The sequence below is a fragment of the Esox lucius genome, chromosome 20 (genome assembly GCF_011004845.1).
Source record: "Esox lucius isolate fEsoLuc1 chromosome 20, fEsoLuc1.pri, whole genome shotgun sequence".
Taxonomy (NCBI): Eukaryota; Metazoa; Chordata; class Actinopteri; order Esociformes; family Esocidae; genus Esox; species Esox lucius.
The window spans coordinates 28,379,471-28,405,872 of record NC_047588.1 but is presented as its reverse complement, the minus strand read 5'-3'; the positions used below and the strand labels follow the sequence as shown (position 1 = coordinate 28,405,872).

General features: G+C 41.4%; 1 protein-coding gene across 4 annotated transcripts; it reads left to right on the top strand.

Annotated features, from left to right (window-relative positions):
* ca14 (carbonic anhydrase XIV) lies at nucleotides 1-25,377 on the top strand. 4 transcript variants are annotated; one of them, XM_020040761.2, is made up of 12 exons: nucleotides 3-319; nucleotides 594-610; nucleotides 9,211-9,390; nucleotides 10,579-10,724; nucleotides 16,138-16,233; nucleotides 16,520-16,586; nucleotides 17,341-17,498; nucleotides 17,917-18,043; nucleotides 19,977-20,000; nucleotides 20,107-20,191; nucleotides 21,747-21,800; nucleotides 24,576-25,377. In XM_020040761.2, the coding sequence occupies exons 1-12, from the start codon at nucleotides 87-89 to the stop codon at nucleotides 24,664-24,666; spliced, it is 1,278 nt and encodes a 425-aa protein (XP_019896320.2). In that variant the 5' UTR covers nucleotides 3-86; the 3' UTR covers nucleotides 24,667-25,377. The 4 variants fall into 4 exon arrangements, with proteins under 4 accessions (XP_034144546.1, XP_019896320.2, XP_010883105.1 ...); XM_010884803.3 differs by having other exon boundaries at nucleotides 590-610; XM_034288655.1 differs by lacking the exon at nucleotides 21,747-21,800 and having other exon boundaries at nucleotides 1-319.
* The last annotated feature ends 1,025 nt before the right edge of the window (nucleotides 25,378-26,402 follow it).

Below are 26,402 nucleotides of genomic sequence, written 5' to 3'. Positions count from 1 at the left end.
GCATTCTTTCTTCTCTTGGCTCTCACTCACACATTCGTTCCCTCTCCATCTTCATATCATCTCTGAGACCACACCTGCGACTTTGAATGACAGAAGGACCTTGTAACGCACACACACTGAGCTGTAGCAGGTTGGACCAGGAGCCCAGTTTGCTATCCCTCCCTCTTTCTCCCTCTATATTTCTCTTGCCCTCACACTCTCTCTGTCTGTCCACTCATCTGTGGTTGTGTATGGAAGAGGAGGGCAAACATGGACTTTGTGGGTCTTTCTCTCCCTCTAATATTTCTGTTGTGGCAATGGACATTCACCACTGGCGCCGGTAAGACCTTGATCACCGTAACGAGTATTAACATAGTTCATTTTTGATGTGGTTTGTTATTTTAGGGGTAGCTTTTTTGTCGGTGGCTGAGGCAGATATCGCTTCATTTCCCTTTTATAAACACCTGTTCACCTTGAAAGTGTTACTGGCAGATAATATGATGAATAATTTGATAGAAGTAATACTGGACATATATACATATTTTTACTTGCTGTGATGGATTGTTTTGAGAGAGACAATGGAAAAAACATGATTTTCTTTCTCTTTCAGAAAGTTATTGGACATACAATGGTAAGAACATTACTCAATAACCTAGTGGCTTTATTAATATTGTTTTCCTAACTGGATCGATGGTAACTAAAGTTGGAGGACTTTCTCTGTACTGTGCTGTAACAATGTTGCAACACAGTGCAGTCTGTATCTATACAGTATCACCTACAGTACAGTCTGTATCCATACAGTTTAATTTACAGTACAGTCTGTATCCATGGAGAATCATCTATAGTACAATCTGTAACCATACAGTTTCATCTACAGTACAGTCTGTGTCCAAACAATATAATCTACAGTACAGTCTGTATCCATACAGTATCATCTACAGCACAGTCTGTATCCATACAGTATCATCTACAGTACAGTCTGCATTCAAACAGTATCATCTACAGTACAGTCTGTATCCATACAGTATCATCTACAGTATAGTCTGTATCCATACAGTATCATCTACAGTACAGTCTGTATTCAAACAGTATCATCTACAGTACAGTCTGTATCCATACAGTATCATCTACAGTACAGTCTGTATCAATACAGTATCATCTACAGTACAGTCTGTATCAATACAGTATCATCTACAGTACAGTCTGTATCCATACAGTATCATCTACAGTACAGTCTGTATTCAAACAGTATCATCTACAGTACAGTCTGTATCCATACAGTATCATCTACAGTACAGTCTGTATCTCTGCATCCCCTTCCTCTAACTATCTTCTGTTCTACTTGGGGCCCTCTATGCTCTCTCTCTATTAGTTACAGCTGACGAGCCAGCTTTCCTCCCCCTAAGACAGAATTAGCGAGGGAGGGAGGGAGGGAGGGAGGGAGTGAGAGAGGGAGGTAGAGAGGGATGAATTGAGGGAGAAAAATAGGGGTGTGGAAAAGGGAAACATTTTGCAGTTGAGAAAGACAAGTGACAGGTGCATCAGGAGGATGGAGAGGGATGGGGGGAATGAGTGGTAGACAGGGATGGAGGGAATGAGGGAACGAGTGGTAGAGAGGGGTGGAGGAAGAAGAAACAGACAGAAGGATAGAAAGTTGTGACTGATGTTTATTGTGATGTCCAAGCTGAGGCTCATTAGCTGCACACGACCACTCTGTATGCATTCCCTAGTTGACACAGTGAGCTCACTAAATGACATGCAGCGCAGTACAGGACGTTCTCTAACCCGGGTCTGTGCCAGGAACTGGCTGGCATCATCACATGGGCAAGTGATGAGTTTTTTTGGGTCGTTTTTCTTGGTTTTCTATAGACCTGGTGGTAGTTCTGTTGTGTGACACAGCAGTGTATGTATGTGTGTGTGTGTGTGTGTGTGTGTGTGTGTGTGTGTGTGCGTGTCAGTTTGACGTCAGATGTGGTTTTGTGTTGGTTTGAGGTGTTCTGTAGAATTCTGTTGCTGCATCTTTCAAAAGCACTGAAGCTCTTTGTACAGCATTTGGTGTGTGCATTTGGGTTTTTGTGTTGTGTGTGTGGCATTATTCTGATCCACACTGGGGACAGCAACAGCGCAATGCGAGGTGGAGTAGGGCACAATGAAGGAATATTCGCTGTATTGTTACCATGAGGACCTCCATGACAACCAACAGTGGAGCTGCAGGAAAAGTTTTTCTCCTTTTTTGGGCCCGTTGGGGCGGAAGGGGGACAGAGGATGGCTTAGAGGTACAAACCAGGGGATTGATGTGTGTGTCTGTGTGTGTCTGTGTGTGTCTGTGTGTGTGTGGTTGTGTGTGGTTGTGCTGGTCTTGTGTCAGTATAGTGATGGATGTAAAGAGGCCTCTGTCAAATTGCCCCATTAAAATAAAATCCTCCTAAGCACACTGCAGAGAAACACAAGGGCAGAGAGTGTGTGTGTGTGTGTGTGTGTGTGTGGGGGGGGGGGGGGTATAATGCTGATGAGTGAGGAATAGAGATTGCTGTGTGCTAGTAGCCAGCTAGTTAACTTTTTTATTCACTTATTCCCCACATTTAACTCCAATTTCACGATATCCAGTTTGTAATTAAGGCCCTGTTTCATTGGAGCAACGTCCAGTGGATTCAGGACAGTCTATGTTAAGATATATTTATTTAGATCGGAGCAAGCATACACCAGAAACCTCACACGCAGAAAGGTACACACTTACCTGTCTTTACTATCTACCTCGATAGAGCTCACATGCATCTCAGTATCCATAAGGCGTCGCTAGCGCACGACAATGCAAGGCAATAATATTGAATTAATAGTCCACCAAACCAGACTCTGCTGGCCAGATGCATCGCCTTCTGTGGGACCTCTAGGCTAATTGAGCCCTTGAATGAAGAGTTTAAGAACTGGTGAAATTTATTTTCAGCAGGCCTTTGATTTGTGATTTAAAATATACTTTCTGAATATACTTATCTTTCCCAAGTCCTTCGGCAACATGTTTGAAGATTATAGCACTCTCAACAGACTCAAAGTTTGAATTGGTGAACATTATTAAAATACAGTTTTAGAGGGTTACACACTAATGGCTGTGACTCCTCAATGTGAATAAAGTGCATAACCCTCATCCTACTGACTTTGGTACTCACTGACCCCAGAGGTGTACTTTTTGTCATATCTCACACGTTCTTTTTAAAAATGCTCAGGGACACCAGTCAAAAGCACCCAATTTTGCCTATGCAGGTTTAATAAATGGAACTATTTATTGAGTTCATGTTTCCCATAGGTCATAATTTAAAGTATCACTCTGTCAGTCATTTTGAAGGAGACAGACACGAATGCAGCAGACACAGATTTCCTACCATCAGGCAGGTGGAACAGGTCTCTTCATTCCCGCACCAGCAGGCCCAGGAACAGTTTCTTTCCAACTACTGTAACCCTGATGAAACCATTCCCACCCACCCACTGCTTAGTACTGCCTCTCAGGAACCTTGTTACACTACTCTCCTTGCACTACTGGACTCTGAATCCGCTTTACTTGTTACATGTACATGTCTTGTTTGGGAACCTCATTGCTGATATCCCTGCATTTCAGTTGCACATGCACCTTGCACCTTCAGTTTGCCTTCTTTGCACATTTAGACATCCCACTTATAACATACATTGGTCTTAATTGTTTCGCTTGTAAATGTTTTGGACTCTTCTATTTGCACCTCTGGATAGATGCTATCTGCATTTCGCTGTACTCTACTTGAACATGTTCATTGACAATCAAGTTGAATCTAATCTAATCTCAATTATTTTTTATTGGGGTCAAAATGACGAGCTGTGCCGGGAACCTGTGGGAAGCGGCGAGCTGTGCCGGGAAACTGTGGGACGGGGCGAGCTGTGCCGGGAAACTGTGGGACGGGGCGAGCTGTGCCGGGAAACTGTGGGACGGGGCGAGCTGTGCCGAGAAACTGTGGGACGGGGCGAGCTGTGCCGGGAAACTGTGGGACGGGGCGAGCTGTGCCGGGAAACTGTGGGACGGGCCGAGCTGTGCCGGGAAACTGTGGGACGGGGCGAGCTGTGCCGGGAAACTGTGGGATGGGGCGAGCTGTGCCGGAAAACTGTGGGACGGGGGAGCTGTGCCGGGAACCGGAGGACTGTGCCCGTTGTGGTACTGACGTGACAGATGTGACAGACTGTACAAAAGCTGCAATTTGTATTAAAGAAAAGTATATTTTCGTTTTACACAATATGCAAATTAACTTTCCTAAAATAATAATAATCAGTTATATTTTTTTCAGATAACATTATAACATAACTAATAATGCTTTAAGAAGAAATAAGTTAATATTTTGCTATGATGGTTGTTTATTAAAGTAGTTTATTCTTGGGGCCCCCAGGGACCACAGATGGTAGTATTTGTATGTTAAACATGTTGGTAGGATGAGGGTTAAATATACACTCACCTAAAGGATTATTAGGAACACCATACTAATATTGTGTTTGACCCCCTTTCGCCTTCAGAACTGCCTTAATTCTACGTGGCATTGATTCAACAAGGTGCTGAAAGCATTCTTTAGAAATGTTGGCCCATATTTATAGGATAGCATCTTGCAGTTGATGGAGATTTGTGGGATGCACATCCAGGGCACGAAGCTCCCATTCCACCACATCCCAAAGATGCTCTATTTTGGTTGAGATCTGGTGACTGTGGGGGCCATTTCAGTACAGTGAACTCATTGTCATGTTCAAGAAACCAATTTGAAATGATTCGAGCTTTGTGACATGGTATATTATCCTGCTGGAAGTAGCCATCAGAGGATGGGTACATGGTGTTCATAAAGGGATGGACATGGTCAGAAACAATGCTCAGGTAGGCCGTGGCATTTAAACAATGCCCAATTGGCACTAAGTGGCTTAAAGTGTGCCAAGAAAACATCCCACACACCATTACACCACCACCACCAGCCTGCACAGTGGTAACAAGGCATGATGGATCCATGTTCTCATTCTGTTTATGCCAAATTCTGACTCTACCATCTGAATGTCTCAACAGAAATCGAGACTCATCAGACCAGGCAACATTCTTCCAGTCTTCAACTGTCCAATTTTGGTGAGATCGTGCAAATTGTAGCCTTTTTTCCTATTTGTAGTGGAGATGAGTGGTACCCGGTGGGGTCTTCTGCTGTTGTAGCCCATTCGCCTCAAGATTGTGCGTGTTGTGGCTTCACAAATGCTTTGCTGCATACCTCGGTTGTAACGAGTGGTTATTTCAGTCAAAGTTGCTCTTCTATCAGCTTAAATCAGTCAGCCCATTCTCCTCTGACCTCTAGCATCAACAAGGCATTTTCGCCCACAGGACTGCCGCATACTGGAGGTTTTTCCCTTTTCACACCATTCTTTATAAACCCTAGAAATGGTTGTGTGTAAAAATCCCAGTAACTGAGCAGATTGTGAAATACTCAAACCGGCCCGTCTGGCACCAACAACCATGCCATGCTCAAAATTGCTTAAATCACCTTTCTTTCCCATTCTGACATTCAGTTTGGAGTTCAGGAGATTGTCTTGACCAGGACCACACCCCTAAATGCATTGAAGCAACTGCCATGTGATTGGTTGATTAGATAATTGCATTAATGAGAAATTGAACAGGTGTTCCTAATAATCCTTTAGGTGAGTGTATTACTATCACCACTAAAAAAAACATCAGATGAAAACAGGGACTATACCAGTGTGTCTGCTGTCTTACTGTCAAGAATTGCCGTCCTGCCAATTGATTTACAGTGCATATATATTGTATTTAGAGGTCTTTTGTTTATTAGAAATATATATATATATATATATATATATATATATAAAAATATTGTTATTTATATGCTTTATTAAAGAGGACAGTGTGAAAATATAGAGGGAGGGTTTTTTCTGAAAGAGCAGTGGGCCAGAATTGAACCCATGCTTTAGCAGTACATGTAGACAGAAGGCAGTGGCTTAGATTGCTGAACCACCATAGTTTGTAATAAATCTAAGAGCAGTATGATATAATGTGTCTAGTGTGTGCAGGAAAGACCCTGGGGCACGAATATTCAGAATCCAACAAAGCAAAACTGTGACAAGGTCTTTTTTAGCTTGAAATATGAAAACCAAGACTTGTTCCTAAAGAAAGAGGACAGCATGAATTGAATCTTTTTGGTAGGCTGTTAATGTGGTTTTAAGAGGTTTGTCAAGGTAAAATCCCACTACTTTCATTAGCTTGTTTTCCAAACGACTATCTGAGGCAGAGTAGAGGATTTCTTTCTTGATCTTGAGACGTAATGTCTCAAAATCCACATCAACAAAAACTGTCTTGATGATGAAACACTCGTTTTTGAATTTCAATTTTCTGGAAACCATGAAAAAACTGTGAAATTCTGACGTTAAATAATAAACCAACATATTTTCTGAGGGTAGGGGTGGGGTGGGGTTATTTATAGAGAACATTTGCCTTTCCTTCGGTAATATTTGTTTGGCCTTTTCTACTTGGCTTGGAGCCCTAGCCAATGTCAATGTCTCAAACACACACGCATAAAAGTCAGGAGCTGTTATATGCTTTGGAGCTGTATGTTGATGAGGACTTGATACTTTGGTGGCTAAACCCACTAAGCTGTATAGGACAGTGGCCCCCAGACAGGTTAGATCTAGGTAGAAGGACCAGTTGAAGGCCCTGGATCAGGACATCGGTTGGAAGAAGCAGAATGAGATCTTGCATGGAGCCCCAGACTGAGGGAGATTGACCGTCATCTTGAACTTCTTCCATTTTCTAATAATTGCGCCAACAGTTGTTGCGTTCTCACCAAGCTGCTTGCCTATTGCCCATCCCAGCCTTGTGCAGGTCTACAATTGTATCCCTTACACAGCTCTCTGGTCTTGGCCATTGTGGAGAGGTTGGAGTCTGTTTGATTGAGTGTGTGGACAGGTGACTTTTATACAGGTAACAAGTTCAAACAGGTTCTGTTAACACAGGTAATGAGTGGAAAACAGGAGGGCTTCTTAAAGAAAAACTAACAGGTCTGTGAGAGTCAGAATTCTTATTGGTTGGTAGGTAATCAAATACTTATTCAAATTAATTATAAAAAAATCATACAATGTGATTTTCTGGATTTTTGTTTTAGATTCCGTCTCTCACAGTTTAAGTGTACCTATGATACAGACTTCTACATGCTTTGTAAGTAGGAAAACCTGCAAAATCGGCAGTATATCAAATGCTTGTTCTCCCCATTGTATAAGCTATATTGTTTTTCAGTGAATACACAACGGTCAAGGTGTGGGAAATCTTGGCAACATCATTGTTATAAATTGTTCACCTTACTAGCCGATCACTCTAGAAGGAGCAGTGACTTGTGAAAAGTCTAGTGATTGGCCGTGAAAGTAGCTGATTTATGAATAAAATGGAGCTATGTGCTCTTTGCGTTTCAAGTTGTGTTCCTGTCTTGGTCTTTGTACCATCACTCCCCTGCTATTTTCTCCCTATATTATGTTTTTAGATATTTTGTTACTCTCAGACATTCTGTCATTTCCTTTCATTATTCTACCTCTCCTAAAGAATGTTAACCAGGACCAAGAGAACAGAGACCTGCTAGAATGTTATCCAGGACCAAGAGAACAGAGACTTACTAGAATGTTAACCAGGACCAAGAGAACAGAGACCTGCTAGAATGTTATCCAGGACCAAGAGAACAGAGACTTACTAGAATGTTAACCAGGACCAAGAGAACAGAGACCTGCTAGAATGTTAACCAGGACCAAGAGAACAGAGACCTGCTAGAATGTTAACCAGGACCAAGAGAACTGAGACCTGCTAGAATGTTATCCAGGACCAAGAGAACAGAGACCTGCTAGAATGTTAACCAGGACCAAGAGACCAGAGACTTACTCTAATGTTAACCAGGACCAAGAGAACAGAGACTTACTAGAATGTTAACTAGGACCAAGAGAACAGAGCACATTACTCCGGTTTTTAAATCTTTGCATTGGATTCCAGTCAGTTAAAGAATAGATTTTAAAGTGGTCCTTTTAGTCTATAAATCACTGAATGATTTAGCCCCCAAATACATTTCTGATATGTTTTAAGATTATAAATCGAGCATGGCTCTTAGATCCATGATCTTAGATCAGCTAGTAGAGCCCAGAGTCCAAATTATGCTGCATACAACTGGAATAAACTACCAGAAGATATTGTGGTAGGAAGTGCCCCAAATGTATAAACCTTTTACGTGAAAAGAGATGCTCCATATTTCTCAAGCTAACCGATAGTTTTACACAACACATTCCCTCGATTAGGATGTTACTATTATTAGAACATTCAGCCTTTCTAAATATGTGTGATACCTGATACTCATAAAATGTTCACAGCCAGAAGAGGACTGGTCACCCCTGAGTATGGTTCCTCTCTAGGTTTCTTCCTAAGTTTCGGCCTCTTTTAGGTGGTTTTTCAACACAGTTGTTGCTGGCTCCTTGGGGTTTCAGGCTGGTGAGTGTTTTGTAAAAGCACTTTATGCCAATTGCTGATGTGAAAAGGACTTTATAAGGACTTTATGATTGATTGACCTGGTTGTGTGTGCGAGTGTGTTGGTGTCTGGACGTGTACCTGTTCAAGTCAGTGTTAAGGTTAAGTTAGATAAGTAGCAAGGTTTCACTACATCATTTCAATTCTCCCAATATTGTTGTTGGTAATGTTTGGACCAGGTCCATTCAAGCAACACATTGTGAGGATGGTAACCTGCTATGAAGATGACAGTTAGCTTTTGCTTGGAACAACAGTACAAGTTGGCTTGTTTTGTTTGTTGTAGTTTATCTACCTATACATTTATTTTCATGTTCAACCGTTTTAATAAAACAAGTAAATATATTCACAAAAAGCAAAATCATTGCTAGGAAAATCTAAAATGAATGCAGCTGCTTGTCACAGTTTTCAGGATAGTTCTGCAATCTCTTATCTTATTGATCTGTCAGAGAGTGTTATTTGAAGTGTGAAATAGCATTATTTAACATGTTAATTTTGACACACAAATACCAAAAAAATACCTCTTAGGTGGAGTCCAACCTCCTCTTATCAGAAGGAAATACTAATGTCATAAGTTACGAGGTCAAATGTATCTCCTGCTGACAATTTGTGACACTCCATCTATTGCACATTTCCAAAGGATCCCTGGTTTAGTCCATAACATGTCATCTTCTGGGAACCCCCCATAGGTCCAGTGGGCCAGTCCAAATGGCCAGAGTACTTCCCAGTCTGTGGTGGTGCTGCCCAGTCTCCTGTTGACATTGCACCAGTCCAGACCCAGTATGACCCCAGCCTGGGTCCTCTCACCCCTCTGGGATACAGCCAGCATGGCAAAGTACCCTTTAGTCTCCACAACAACGGACACACAGGTACTGTAACTAACAACCATCCATCACTAACAACAAACACACAGATGTCCTGCCTAAATTTGATCACAAGTAGTGTATTCCATAAGGTTGAAAAGGATTCTAAACATTTATATTTCCACTTTAGAATTTCTGGCATGATTTGGGTTTGGGTTTACCAAAAACTGAAAAGAATACATTTCAGAGTAATAGAAGAACACCTTTTACAGGGAACAAAAATAATGGAAGTAAATCAAGCCTTGAAAGTTGATCCTAACAATTCCTACAGGTTTTTCCAACTTGAATGATTACTTACAAACCCTCTATTTGTATAAAAACAGTGGTGGAACAGAATGTGTAACTATACCCTCTTAAGCATTATTTGAACAGTATTGTACTGCAGGAAGTAGGGTGATAAAAATAAAAAGGGGGACAGACAGACCATTATACCCTTAGTGTAGTCTTTAGAGAAGTGTAGGTCTTTCCATTAGAGAAATTGCAAGAAAATCAAGATTTCAGTGAGTACAGTTTCCTACACCATCAAAAGGCACCTGGAAACTGAAAGAAACTTTGACAGGAAGAGGTCTGGTAGTCCCAAGCTACATCAGAATAGAGAGTAAACAGCTTGCATGATTGGCGGCTCAAAGGACAACAGCTCAAAGTAAGCAAAAGTAAGTTTCAACTGCGAAGAGAAGACTTTGAGCTGCAGGTGTGACAGGTCGAGTGGGAGTAAGAAAGCCATTGCAAAGATGACAAAATAACAGAAAGAGGCTTGTAGGCTTCAAAACATGGACACCGTTGGGATGAACTGAGCAGATGGGTGAAAGCAAAGCAACCTAGAAGTTGTGGAGACTTCTACAACTGCGTTGGGAAGAACTTTCCGAACCATATTTGATTTCCAATGTAGAAAGAATGCCACAAGTGCGTTTGGCTATTATGTCTGCAAAAGTTTGTTACTTTGATGAGTCCAAAAGTTTGATAAATTGGTTATACAAAATTATTCCATTATGTATTTTTTGTCTCCAATTGTTTATTGAAAAACAGGAAAAACTGAGGTATTAAAAAACGATTTACTGGTAGTGTACCTTCAGGTTACCTATGGTACAATACAATACAGAACAACAAACATATATGGGACATTTGACTTTTATCTTTAACAACAATCATCCCTTTTCTATAACCTTTTCCCACCCTCCCTGCTGTCCTCCACAGTGCATGTTTCTCTCCCAGACTGGATGGGTGTAGGGGGACTGCCCTGGCATTTCACAGCTGTCCAGATGCACCTTCACTGGGGCAACGGATCTCCGGGTGCTGGGGGCAGCGAACACACCATCAATGAGCAGAGGGCTGCAGCAGAGGTAAGGGACTGTGTGTGTGTGCGGAGGTGGGTGGGGCGGGTGAGGTGTTGGTAGAGTGTGTGTGTGTGTGTGTGTAATGGTAAGTTTCAGGAGAAACAAAAAGGAGAACAGTAGTTGACAGCGCAGTAAACATAAACTATCTGGTTCAATACAACAGAAAGACAACCTCCACGACCAGAGAATAGTTATGTCTACGGAGTGCCTCTGAGAAGGACTTTCTGACCTGATCGCTTAAACTATGTTGAATACATTCACATCAAAAAAATATTTAACTTTATACCTCCTGTCTGACCTCACTAAAATATCAGCAGATACACAGCAAGTCATAACATTTGGTTCTAGTGACCATCAACCTAACACAAACTGATACTGACTGAATCATGTCTGATGACATTGCGTTAATCATTGTTCTTGCTAACTCTCCCATTACAGTGTGTGTGTGTGTGTGTGTGTGTGTGTATTTAGGTCCGGAGATAATTGGACACTGACACAAGGTTTGTTATTTTGGCAGTTTACCAAAATATGTTCAAGTTACAGTTAAATAATGAATATGGACAATTGACTCAAAAGCTGTTTCATGGACAGATGTGGGCAATTCCTTTGAGATTCATGGTCTGGAGTTGATTCCAGGTGTGGCGTTCACGTTTGGAAGCTGTTGCTGTGAACCCAGAACATGCGGTCAAAGGAGCTCTCAATGCAGTTGAAACAGGTCATCAAAATCAACAGTTTGGTACATTCTGAGAAAAAAAGAACCCATTGGTGAGCTCTGCTAACCAAAAGACCTGGATGTCCATGGAAGACAAGTGGTGGATCATCGTAGGATCCTTTCCATGGTATAGAAAAACCCCTTCATAACATCCAGCCAAGTGAAGAACACTCTTCAGGAGGTAGGCATATCATTATCCAAGTCTACTATAAAGAGAAGACTTCATAAGAGCAAATACAGAGGGTTCACCACAAGGTGTAAACCATTCATAAGCCTCAAGAATAGAAAGGCCAGATTAGCCAAAAAACATCTAAAAAGCCAGCCCAATTCTGGAACAGCATTCTTTGGACAAATGAAACTAAGATCACCCTATACCAGAATGATGGGAAGAAAAAAGTATGGAGAAGGCATGGAACGGCTCATGATCCGAAGCATACCACATCATCTCTAAAACACAGTGGAGGAGGTGTGATGGCATGGGCATGCTTGGCTTCCAATGGCACAGGGTCACTAGTGTTTATTGATGATGAGACAGAAGACAGAAGCACCCAGAAGAATATCTGAAGTGTATCTGCTCAGATTCAGCCAAATTCAGCAAAGTTGATTGGATGGCACTTCACTTTACAGATGGACAATGACCCAAAACATACTGTGAAAGCAAGCCCTTTTTAAGGCAAAGAAGTGAAATATTCTGCAATGGCCGAGTCAATCACCTGATCTCAAACTGATCGAGCATGTATTTCACTTGCTGAAGACAAAACTTAAGATCCACAATCAAACAACAACTGAAGACAGCTGCAGTAAAGGCCTGGCAAAGCATCACAAAGGAGGAATCCCAGTGTTTGGTGATGTGCATGCATTCCAGACTTCAAGCAGTCATTGCCTGCAAAGGATTCTCGACAAAGTTTCAAACATTTACATTTTATTTATGATTGTGTTAATTTGTCCAATTACATTTGAGCCCCTAAAATAAGGGGACTGAGTATGAAAATGGTTGCATTTCCTAAATGTTTCATATTATATTTTGGTTCAACCTCTAGAATTAAAGCTGAAAGTCAATTGGATCTCGGTTGTTTCATTTCAAATTCATTGTGGTGGCATACAGAGCCAGAATTATGAAAATTGTGTCAGTGTCCAAATATTTCTGGACCTAACTGTGTGTGTGTGTGTGTGTGTTTGTGTGTATAAATGTGTTTTTTTGTTTCCTGAGTAAGGAGTAAAGAGATGTATTTGTTACCAAATCTGTCCATGCCGGTTGTAATATCAAGCACTTCAGTTCACAAACAATCCTGTTATGTAATTCTATTACATAATATTCAGAAATACTAAAACGTAATGTAGACCTTTAACTTATCTGGTTAACACAAGTCATAGCAAAGAAAATAAACACAAATTAAAGTTTAATCAATCAATCAATGGTAATTTAATTGGGTAAACTAAATATTTAGTAGAATTAAAATAGTTATAAAGACATTTGGATTAGAAATACACTTGAACTGGTAAGCCTCTAAAACACCTACAGGCTAGGGAAGCAATCTTTTTTAACCTTTTCTACAACACATGCACACACACACAATTTTGGCTATGACAACTTGGCATGCTGTCCTGTTCTTTGGTGGAAGGGAATGTTGTATTTGCTCTGGAATTTTAAATTTAGGTTGTGAAATTATGGAGTGATGGAAAAGTGCATTGATGGAGAAAGGGAGAGAGACAAGACAGAAAGAGAGAGAACAAAAACAGAGAAAGAAAAAAAGAAACAAAGAGAGAGTGAGCGCGTTGGAATGCTACCTTACACTAAACAGAGGGTATACAGAGACAGAACACCTGAACACTCTGACATTCATTTAAGAAAAACTTTGACTAAGACTCAAAGAGACTGCTCTTACTATTGAGAGGCTGCCAAAGGCAGAAAGAAGACAAAAGATTAAAGGCTGGGTGCACTTTGCCCAAAACATTAGGTGGAAACAGAGCTGCACTTCCAAATATTTTGCCAAATACATGACCATATTAGGGCCACCTGTTTCCTTCAGATCACAAACACCAAGAAGTGAAGATCTGCAGTTCAAATATTTATGATCTCCTGTATCTGTATGCATTTATCCTTTTAAAAACATTGTTATGTTTAACGAGTTATGTTTACATAAAATGTATTCAATATTTTTTTAACTTTAGGTTTTATTCTTCTGTTTATTTATTATATGTTTTCTTATTTTCCACTTGCTTTGTGTTGCATTTTAGGTTGTGGCTTGTGGTAGTTTGGAGTGGCTCAGAAGGAAAAGTTTCCAGGAACAATAAAAAACATAACAAAAAAACAAAAGACCTGGTAGCGACAGGGTAAAGTTATCTCTCACCATGCAGTTTCTCAGTCATGTTCCCCCAGATAAACCAACCATATCACCTGAACAGAACTGTCTCTTTTAGTAATGACCAAACTAACCAATCAGACACCCGGGTCTTTAATGAACTCACATTTTCTAATATTGTTCTAAACATATATTCTTCCACTAACTTTATACATTCTATTCAAACATACATAATTCTCACTTATTGTTTTTAACATTTTAACAGTTACATTTTACATATATATATATATATATATATATATATATATATATATATATATATATACACTCACCTAAATAATTATTAGGAACACCTGTTCAATTTCTCATTAATGCAATTATCTAATCAACCAATCACATGGCAGTTGCTTCAATGCATTTAGGGGTGTGGTCCTGGTCAAGACAATCTCCTGAACTCCAAACTGAATGTCAGAATGGGAAAGAAAGGTGATTTAAGCAATTTTGAGCATGGCATGGTTGTTGGTGCCAGACGGGCTGGTTTGAGTATTTCACAATCTGCTCAGTTACTGGGATTTTCACGCACAACCATTTCTAGGGTTTACAAAGAATGGTGTGAAAAGGGAAAAACATCCAGAATGCGGCATTCCTGTGGGCGAAAATGCCTTATTGATGCTAGAGGTCAGAGGAGAATGGGCCGACTGATTCAAGCTGATAGAAGAGCAACTTTGACTGAAATAACCACTCGTTACAACCGAGGTATGCAGCAAAGCATTTGTGAAGCCACAACACGCACAACCTTGAGGCGGATGGGCTACAACAGCAGAAGACCCCATCGGGTACCACTCATTTTCACTACAAATAGGAAAAAGAGGCTACAATTTGCCCAAGCTCACCAAAATTGGACAGTTGAAGACTGGAAGAATGTTGCCTGGTCTGATGAGTCTCGAGTTCTGTTGAGACATTTAGATGGTAGAGTCAGAATTTGGCGTAAACAGAAAGAGAACATGGATCCATCATGCCTTGTTACCACTGTGCAGGCTGGTGGTGGTGGTGTAATGGTGTGGGGGATGTTTTCTTGGCACACTTTAGGCCCCTTAGTGCCAATTGGGCATTGTTTAAATGCCACGGCCTACCTGAGCATTGTTTCTGACCATGTCCATCCCTTTATGACCACCATGTACCCATCTTCTGATGGCTACTTCCAGCAGGATAATATACCATGTCACAAAGCTCGAATCATTTCAAATTGGTTTCTTGAACATGACAATGAGTTCACTGTACTGAAATGGCCCCCAGAGTCACCAGATCTCAACCCAATAGAGCATCTTTGGGATGTGGTGGAACGGGAGCTTCGTGCCCTGGATATGCATCTCACAAATCTCCATCAACTGCAAGATGCCATCCTATCAATATGGGCCAACATTTCTAAAGAATGCTTTCAGCACCTTGTTGAATCAATGCCATGTAGAATTAAGGCAGTTCTGAAGGTGAAAGGGGGTCAAACACAGTATTCATTTGGTGTTCCTAATAATCCTTTAGGTGAGTGTATATATTGTTTTAATCAGTACAATTTCATTAACTGGCACAAACAATAAATGTACAATACTTTGACTTCATTCTTGCCACTGTCCATGAAACTCATGTGCCCATTTTCTCTGGAGTGGGTGCATTTATCTCTTGTAGGGTGTGTCCTCTCTCTTTAGACAACGAGCTGTAACAACTGACAGGGAGAAAACCTCCACCAAACAAACATGTTCACCCATCGCATTACTAACAATAATGCTTTCCTCATTTTCCTCTATTGAGCTAACATGCACAAATTAACAATAGAAAGCAATCTCTTTTCTATTAAATCCAGTTTGTGGAGGATTGCAGATCCATGCTCCACAGCACTTTTGAGATGTACAGAAATTTTTCCCAGGCCACTAAAGCCTTCTAACTTGAATTAACAGAAACAGAGAGAAACAGACAGAAACAGGGAGAGTGAGATTATACGATAAATTCCCATTCTGCCCATCTTTAATTGCACAGGTATACCAACAGAGAGAAGGGTAGGGACAGAGAGACAGAAGAGGAGAGAGGAGACACAAAGGAATACCTCTTTGAAAACATGGAGGAGTGTGTTCTGATTACTCTGAGAAAACTTGTGTCTATTCTGTAACTCCCTCTCGACCCCCCCCCCTTTCATGGGGATTTTCAATGAGTCAGCACATCTCTCACCCCCTTCCTGCATCACTCTTTCATTCCCTCTCGCTCTCCTTCTCCTGTCTGACCCCTATGTAAACAAATTAAGCAACACTGTTCAGTCAAACTCATGGAGAGGGATTTTGAAAAGGTTTGACGCTGCCTGACGCAGCATACCAACTAACAACATACCAACTGACCCTGTCCCCTCTCTGTGTAGCTACATGTGGTCCATTATAACTCTGAGCTGTACCCCAACATGTCCATGGCTAAGACCCAACGAAACGGCCTGGCTGTGCTGGGAGTCCTCATAGAGGTGGGTCTATTCCCAACAACTGACAGTCAGTTCAAACACTATACACATTACATACTTCAAAATGTTAGATTTGTATTCTCAGCAAGTGTTTACAGGTGACCATTATTTACTTGTCATTTATTCAGTTGGGAAATCTACACACCACATTAATAAAATTAAAGTTACACTTTAGTAATTTAGCAGACGCTCTTATCCAGAGCCACTGTAATAAATGCATAGGGCATCTTCATTCTTTTGTAGTAAGAAACCCAGTACATTGGTGACCTAGGATTGTGTGTTAATTCAGACAGGTGAGGAGGATAACCCAGCATTTTGGAACATCCTGAACTACCTGGGACGCATCAGACATGCAGGTGAGGCAGTCGTCAACTCAACCAATATGCATTATCACAGCTACACTCTAGCTAATTTACCTGAATTACATTTTCATCCAAGAAAATGTTGGTTTGTCCAGAACTAAAGTATTACGTAAGTGACAAGATGCCTGATTCAATTCTGGAGCAATATATTTTCTGTTAAGAGAAGTGAACAAGTATGGGAACCAGAAAGAGTAGGTTCACCATCTCTCTTGCAAGTTACCACAAGTCTATGGGCCAAAGCACCAGAACTAATGCTACTGTTATGGCAGAAATCCAATCGTATCATAACAGGTCTACAGTGTCCACGGAAAATGACACCCAAGACTACACTCTTTATGTTTGTGGGGAATCTCTGATGTGTTATTAAAGTGCTGAGCGGCACTTCTGGGCATCCTCAGGAATCAATCATGGCACCTCCACTCTAACCTTCATTCCTATTCCACCCTCCCACCCTCCCTCCCTCCCTCCCTCCCTCCCTCCCTCCCTCCCTCCCTCCCTCCCTCCCTCCCTCCTTCCCTCCCTCCCTCCCTCCCTCCCTCCCTCCCTCCCTCCCTCCCTCCCTACCTCCCACCCTCCCTCCCTCCCTCCCTCCCACCCTCCCTCCCTCCCTCCCTCCCTCCCTCCCTCCCTCCCACCCTCCCTCCCTCCCTCCCTCCCTACCTCCCTCCCTCCCTCCCTCCCTCCCTCCCTACCTCCCACCCTCCCTCCCTCCCTCCCACCCTCCCTCCCTCCCTCCCACCACGGGCAGGTCAGAGTGTGTCCATCCCAGCATTTGATGTCCAGTCCCTCCTCCCCCCTGACCTGGGCCGGTACTACCGCTACAATGGCTCCCTAACCACCCCTCCCTGCTTCCAGAGTGTTCTCTGGACTGTCTTCACAGAGACCATCAAAATCTCACGCACACAGGTGAGGGAAAGTGTGTGTGTGTGTGTGTGTGTGTCTAAGTGTGTGTGCATGTGTATGTGTTGATGGGAGATTCATATCAATTTGGCTGAATTTAAATCATCATATAAATCATGTCCACCTCTTTTTCTGGCTCTCTTCCTCCTTTCTTCCTCATCTTTTCCTCCTCTTTATGCATTCTTCATCCATTCTTTGTCCTGTCTTCTCCCACTGTTCTCTCTTCCACATCATCCTTCTCTCTTCCTCCTCATACATTCTTCATCCCATTTTCCCATCTCTTCCTCCTATCTTCCTGCTCCCTCCCTCCTCTTCGTCCGCTCTTCCTCCTCTTCATCCACTCTTCCTCCTCTCTTCCTCGTCCCCACCCTCTTCATGCCTCGTCCTGCTCTTTTCTTCCTTACTTTCCTCCTTTCTTCCCTAGCTGACGAAGCTGGAAACAGTCCTATACACCAGTAAGGAGGAGGACTCTAACCGTCTGCTCATGCAGGACAACTACCGTATGACTCAACCGCTCAACGACCGGACAGTCCTCTCATCCTTCCCACTAGGTCAGAGGGCTAGAAAACTGTACATCGAATCAACACTAATTCCATTTTGTTGGGCAAACACACAATGTTCTATTTAAATGTATGTCTTCGCAGCCGTCATAGGGTTGTGAGTTTGTTCAACATGTAGGCCCTTAACGGACCCAAAATACAGTGTTGCTGTCCATAGGCAAACAGTCATTTTATTAAACAAGCTAGTTCAAATTATTCTCACTTTAAGATGCAGTCCAGGAATTTTGCGATTAACAAAATATTGATTCTGACCTCACATTTTTGTGAAGGATTTTTAATGTTCTGTGTGCATAATCAATTAGTAAAATCAAGATGAAACCTCTGTCAGCCATAAAATGTCAATTTGGAATACAAGTTGCGCCATATCCCCACTTTTACAACCACTGGTCACTGCCAACTGCATCTTTCAAGCAGGGTTTGTTAAGTGACCACCATTCATAAATGTACTCATTTTCATGTCCTTCCTGGGATTTTTGGCAGCTTGGTGTAAATCTGGCGCTGTTGAGCCAAAAACGTATCTTTGGCATGTATGTGCCCATTTGTGCCAAAGATCATCAAAATCACTCACTTTCAAGCATGTGATTGAATGGGTCACTGATGTATTGTGATTGTACTTACGTTGTTGTATCAGCCTCACACCTGTCATTATCTGTGTTCTGTAACCTCTCTCACAACTTAATGAACCTCATATCCTCGTTCATTCAGACAGTGTCAGAGAAACAACACAGTGCTAACCTGCTAACAGGGCAAGTGCTTTGCACCTAACGGCAACGGCAAGAAGTACATTGGGTGGACTAACCGTTCAACGGTTTGGCATAGCAAAAAGCAGACTTCAGGCTCAGGACTGACTGTGAAAGCTGAAAACGAGAGAGAAATGGGGAGAGAAAGGTAAAAAGAGAGAGTGGGAGGGTGGGCGATAGAAAGAGGAGAGAGTAAATGAGCGGGAGATCTGTTTGTTTGCAAGTTGGCATCGTTTTTTGTAAAATCACTTCTCTAAACACTGACACTATTGTTGTCATGTGACAGGAGGAAGGGAAGGGGGGAGAGATGACAGTGGGAGAGAAGGGGGGGAGCGATGGCAGTGGGAAAGAGAGAGGGGGGGAGCGATGGCAGTGGGAAAGAGAGAGAGGGGGAAGAGAGTAATGGGAGAACGAGAGAGAGAGGACAACTGAGCTAGAGAAAAAATGGGATGATGAGAGGTGTGGACTGGGTTCTAATTATTTTACTTCTTGACTTGAGACCACATGTAGTTTATTTAGGTTCCAACCTAGCACAACTTAACCAGAGTACAACCAAATACAGCACTACCTAACACAGCACCACCTAACACAGCAATACCTAACATAGCACACCCTAACACAGCAAAACTTAACACAGCGTCAACCAGCACAGCACAACTTAACACAGCATACCCTAACAAAGCACACCCTAATACAGCAACACCTAACACAGCACAACTTAACACAGCTCCTCCTAATACAGCACACCTTAACACAGCATCACCTAAAACAGCACACCCTAACACAGCACATCCTAACACACCACACCCTAACACAGCATAACCTAAAACAGCACAACCTAACACAGCACACCCTAACACAGCATAACCTAACACAGCACAACCTAACACAGCATACCCTAACACAGCACAACTTAACAAAGCACAACTTAACACAGCACAAACATCCCAAACTACACACACCTAAAAGCCACTCCACTCAGTTGTGTAGTGGAGCATTATACCCATGGTCACCATATGTCCGTGGTCACCATTGTCAAGCACCTCAATTCCAATTGAATTTGGTCAGGTTTACTAGGTGTTAACAAACTAACACAGTATTATTTGACATTATTTCTGTGTAAATTGTACCATTTGTCAGGCGTACAATGCCCTATGTAACGTGTTTCCGCTTTCCATTTACAGAATCACTGAAGGTGTACTCTGCCGGTAAGATGAATGTGAATCTTTGTAGTTTATTGATTATTCACCTGTGGTGAATGTATATCTTCTCATGTTTAATTTCTTAGTTGTAATATGTATCTGTCTGTTGCAGGTGAGATATCAGCAATAGTGATAGGTGCTCTGTGTGGCTGCATTGGTCTGGCTGTCATCATTTGCTTCATAGTGAAGACCATACGGTAAGACATATTTTTCTTAGATTTCTCAGCTTACTAGCCTGCCTGGATTCTTTAGGTTTTACACGTTCTGTCTCCTCAATGGCCAGTTGCTGCCAGCACAACACTGATCTGATTGACAATATTGTTTTTGCTTTATACTATTGCCATTGTATTTGGCCTAATCAGATAAATAATAGAGCCAACATACTTCACCCCCTATTTCCAGGATTCTGGTTAGACAGCCACTAATTTCTTTTCATACACCTCGACAACAATGCAACTTATAACGTGCCTCTAAACATTGAATTAACTTTTTCCCATATTGAATTTTTATTATTTGCTAATTTGCTAATCTTTTTAATTATTGGTTTACCACCAGACTTTTGTACCTACAGTATTCAATGTTTGGAAGCTCGGATAACCAGCAGTGTTCTCAAATTGTGTACCTCCTTTGGCTCCCAGTCAAATAAAGGATTCATTTTAAAATACTGCTCACCACCTACAAAGTCAAAAATAACCTGGCCCCTCCCTACTTCCCCGGCCTCCTCGTCCGCCACACCCCTACCCGATGCCTCAGGTCTGCGGACACAACCCCTTTTAAAACCACCAGGACCAAGCTCCGGACCTGGGGCGACAGGGCAAACACCCTGCCATCCTTCAAACAGACCCTCAAAACCCAGCTCTTCAAACTTGCATTTAGCATTTAACCTCCTTCTCTTTTCTCCCCTTCTCTCCATCTCATGATTCCCTAATTCTTAACCACCTACCTGTTGTTTATTTTACCTTTTATTTGTACCTTTTAAAGTGATTTTACCCTGTATGCTCACCCTGTGAAGCGCTTTGAGTATCAAGAAAAGATTAGGGTGAAAATAAATGTCCACCAGATTCTTGAAAAGAGGGGGGCGTGTAAACGCGGTTCTCTTTTTGTTTATGCAAGATATAATAACAATGGAGTTAGCTGAAGCAGAAGAAGCAATAGTGAACCACAGTATTGTTGTGCTGGCAATCTCTGTTGGCCATAGTACATCTAGACAATTGTGGTATGCTTTAATCTGAAATGTCCTGGGTTTCTCTGGGTTCTTTGGTGTCTCACTCCTCCCATCTCTTTTGGCAGATTTTTCAAACACCTGCTTAACAAAAGGGTTGGGGGAAACAGGTGGAATATTCCATAATACCTGATACCTACTGCATACATGATCACAAATACCATATCCATCCATCCATTATCTTCCGCTTATCCGGGTCGCGGGGGGGGCTACAAATACCACATGATCATCAAAATTACCTTATCATCAACAAAATACTAAATGCTAAATACTACTCCCAGCGTTCTTTTAAAGAGATACCTGGAGATGCTGGCCTGTATCAATAGATCATGTACTGTAAAATAAAAAAACAACATTACCGTTAACCTTCAGAAATTGGTAGAGATGCTGTTTTCCTAAGATCTTGTATCAGGTTGTTGCTCCAATTCTAACCCTAACCATTTTTCTGTTAAATGTAAATGTAAAATTCTGTTTGTGATGTGAAAATTCTTGTTTCCTGGTCACATGGCTCTGTATCTTTATTACAACAGCTCCACCTCTAGCTGGGATGTCCTGCCCAGCATCCGGCCTGCCACCATTCTCAGGTCATCAATCTGATTATGACCTTCAACACTTTAACCCCACCCCCTGATTTTATTCCCTATCACATATTCTGCAGTTCTAACAGTATGTCCCTGACCAGAGATAACTGCTAGCCCTCCTCTTATCCTACCACTTGGATCTGAATTCAACAAATCAGTGTCAACTTGGAATTATAATTTATTACAAATGCTACTTATACATTGAAACCTTTAAGATCAACATCAAAGTGATGAGACTAGGAGTTGTTTTCTGGAATGGGACTGTAGAAATTCCAGCATCACATGTTTTCCTAAAGAATCCTAATCCATTCCTGTAATCCTGTTATTCAAGGAAATGTTCCAACATTTTTAGATTGTTGGGCCCTAGGAGGAACAGCGATGAATTAAAAGAATGTGTCTATGTGCCTAAACCTCCCTGGCTTAATAGTGGGAAGTCTGTCAAACTGTACACCCCTCTCATTGATGAAGATTGTGGTAAACCAAGAGTCTTCTACACCCCAAGGTTACACTCGCCATCTCACTTACTGCACTGCTGGATATACAAAAAATCACATTCAACATACTAAATTCTGGAAGTATAATTGGTGGTGACATACAGTGGATATAAAAAGTCTACACACCCCTGTTAAAATGCCAGATTTTTGTAATATAAAAGAATAAGACAAAGATAAATCATGTCTTTTAATGTGAGCTATAATATGAACAATTCAATTGAAAAATAAACTGAAATCTTCGAGGGGGATAAATGAAAAATAAAAACCATACAATAACCTGGTTGCATAAGTGTGCAAACCCTCTTATACCTGGGGATGTGGCTGTGTTCAGAATTAAACAATCACATTCAAACTCTTGTAAAATAGAAGTCATTACACACCTGCCATCATTTAAAGTGACTCTGATTAAGCACAAATAAAGCTGTTCTAGTAGGATTTTCCTGACATTTTCTTAGTTGCATCTCAGAGCAAAAGCCATGATCTACAGAGAGCTTCCAAAGCCTCAGAGGGATCTCATTGTTTAAAGATATTAGTCAGGAGAAGGGTACAAAATAATTTCCAAAGCATTAGATATACCATGGAACACAGTGAAGACAGTCATCATCAGGTGGAGAAAATATGGCACATTTTTGGCCATAATTCCAAAAGGTATTTTTGGCGCTAAAACAACACTCAACATCACCCAAAGAACACCACACCCACAGTGAAGCATGGTGGTGGCAGCATCATGCTTTGGGGTTGTTTTTCTTCAGCTGGAACTGGGGCCTTAGTCAGGGTGGAGGGAATTATGAACAGTTCCAAATACCAGGCAATTTTGGCACAAAACCTTCAGGCGTCTGTTAGAGGAAGTTCACCTTTCAGCACGACAAAGACCCAAAGCACACATCCAAATTCACAAAAGCATGGCTTCACCAGAAGAAGATGAACATTTTAGAATGGGCCAGCCAGAGCCCAGACTAGAATCCAATTGAACATCTGTGGGGTGATCTGAAGAGGGCTGTGCACAGGAGATCTCTACGCAATCTGACAGATTTGGAGCACTTTTGCAAAGAAGAGTGAGCAAATATTGCCACGTCAAGATGTGCCATGCTAATAGACTCCTACCCAAAAAGACTGAGTGCTGTAATAAAATCATAAGGTACATTAAAAAAGTATTCGTTTAAGGGTGTGCACACTTATGCAACCAGGTTATTGTGAGTTTTTTATTTTAAATTTTTCACCCTCAAAGATTTCAGTTTGTTTTTCAGTTGAATTTTTCACGTTATATGGATCACATTAAAGGTGGAAAAAGTTCTGACATGATATCTTTGTCTCGTTCTTTTACATCACAAGAACCTGGCATTTTAACAAGGGTGTGTAGACTTTTTATATCCACTGTATACATGGTTATACATTTGGAATGACATAATTCTTAATTGTTATGACTGTTTATTCTGAGAGCTCTGACAAGCACTATGAAAACCCATGGCACCCAAAACACCTTTTACTAAGCTTATTGTCAGAAGACATTTCTTGATTTTAATGTCTTTCTTTAACCAATTATACTTTCCAAACTTTCAACAGCATTTTTGCCTTGACAGTTCATTTGCTTTGAGTTTAATCTAGCAGTGCTTCATGTGAGGAGGGTAAATAACATTGTGATAAAGCAAGTGCTGTTACTTTACCATGCTCTCTGTGAATGAGAGATGTGTGCATGTGGTTTAGACACAAACACACTTTCAGAATTTTCTATTGTTCAGTAATAATTATATAACATTTTCTCTCACACTGGCTATTTAATGTATCTTTCTACTGTACATTCTTGTCCTCTGTTGAGCAATTTATTTATTAATTTATTCCATCATTCCCTACAAAACACTGACTAGGCATTACTTCTCTGTGTTGTTTAATTTGAGTATTGTTGTTATTTGAAGCCTTAAATGTTTTATTTTAATAAATAATGGATTTAGTTAGTTAGGCTGTTAACTTTTACTTAAGTCTGTCTTCTTCGTCTACTGTTACAGTTTGGGTTCCCATCTCCTAGAGTCTAGACAATGTGTCTACGCTCCAAACTGACACCCAATGGCACTGACATATTTTCCAAAAAGCACAAATCTAAGATACGTTATTTCTCAGATATAAAGTGGCACCTGCGTACTACTGACTGGATGTTGTGCAGTGCTTCAGAGAATATAGGGACCTCTGCTGGATGATTTAGTGAATAGCAAAAACATTTTCCAGAGCTGTCAAATAATACCCCATATGCCAACTAGCTTTACTGATGACTGTCCCCTCTGACCCATAGAATGCCAGGGAAGGAGCCGAAACAGGACGTGGCCCTGAACACGACATCTGAACCAGGAAAGAAAGAAGATCCTCTCCCCACCTCAGTCTGACACCATTCAAAAGGCCTTTTCACACTGCATTGTTCTTAACCTAAGGCTAAGAATGGCCCTGTGTTAGCTGAGCCTGTGTTCAAAAAATAGTTTGTTAACACTGAGCTAAGGATTAACCCTAGGCTAAAGTTTCACACCGTGGGCTAATGGACAAATACGACACAAGACTATTTTACATTCCATAATAAGTTACAAATTTGTCATTATCTCTGGCATGCAAATCATGTTACAGTACATCACTGACACGCGATTAGTGTTCCTCTCCGAAGATTCAATTAACAACTTTTTGACATCATTTGATTAAGAAGCCCACGCTGTCAGAATTTGCTTTGACAATTTTATTAAAACTCTTTAAAGAAAGAGAAAAACATAAGAAAGCTTCGGTAACTACTTCGCTAAGATAAAGCCAGGCTCCACCACTACTGACATACGAGGCACATCTAAACACAGGGACATCCTGTAGAGAAATGTTATACCACCTGTAATTGTGCAGATTATAAACAATGTGATTCTGAATGCAGCGCGTGCTGGTGTGTGTGCGTGTGTCACTGTGTTGCTGGTTAGAGTGTGCATCGGGAGAATCACTGGTCTCTGTGTTATGTGTATTTCGCTTGGTATTGTGTTTGTGAATGTCTGTGTATCTGTGTGTGTTGCTTGTCTGAATTCAGCTGTAAATCTCACATGAAAATAAAGGACTTGAATGACGATGTAGCTGATCTGTGTGATAATGTAGCTGGTCTGTGTGATAATGTAGCTGGTCGGTGTGATAATGTAGCTGGTCGGTGTGATAATGTAGCTGGTCGGTGTGATGTTTGCACTCTACTGTAGGGTGCAGTACCCACAGGAGCATGTAATTTCATGCAAGGGTATTGTGCAAGTTCACTGTCCTCGCTGCCTCTCCTCAATTACTTTTTTCAAATTGAGGCCAACAAGGACAGAGGAGAGATGAGGCAGATAGTGAGTAAATCATAGATTAAAGGGTTGGTGTGTGGTTATCACAGTGTACCCTAGATTATGAAACACCTCACATTACACAGAACAAGGAGACCCCTCTGGCATGTCTTAGCTAAATAGGCTATGTTAAAACATGGAGGCCAATTGTGATATTTTTTCCACTAATTGTAATTTGCAAAAGTGAAGTGAGAACAGATTTTTGTCACAGCATATTGGATTGAGCTGGCCAATCGTTGGCTTTCATGAGTGAACTATGTAATGTGGCTGTGTAGTTGGTGACGGTAGCATTTCAATTCACTTGGATTTAATAGATTTCCTTGGTTTGTGAGACAATGGCAACAGTGCATCCTAGGTGATTGTTTTCCAGATTTCAGAGGACCACTGGCTGGTGCCCTTGTATGTGGCCTTGTGTGGGGCAGTTGCACGTTTTCAGGAAGCATTTTTCTTCTTGAAAAAATAAGTGCGCGGAATACCAGAGAATGGCCCAAGAGAGGTTCTGAATACTTTTGCAAAGCAACAAAGACTGATTAGCCAACACAGTTATAATATGCTGTTGGTCCTCTGCGTGCCACCAAAACAGTGGCGACCCACTGAGGCATGGACTCTACAAGACCCCTGAAAGTGTCCTGTGGTATCTGACACCAAGACATAAGCAGCAGATCCTTCAAGTCCTGTAAGTTGCGAGGTGGAGTCGCCATGGATCTGACTTTTTGGTCCAGCACATCCCAGAGATGTTCAATCGTATAAAATCTGGAGAATTTGGAGGCCAGGCCAACAACTTG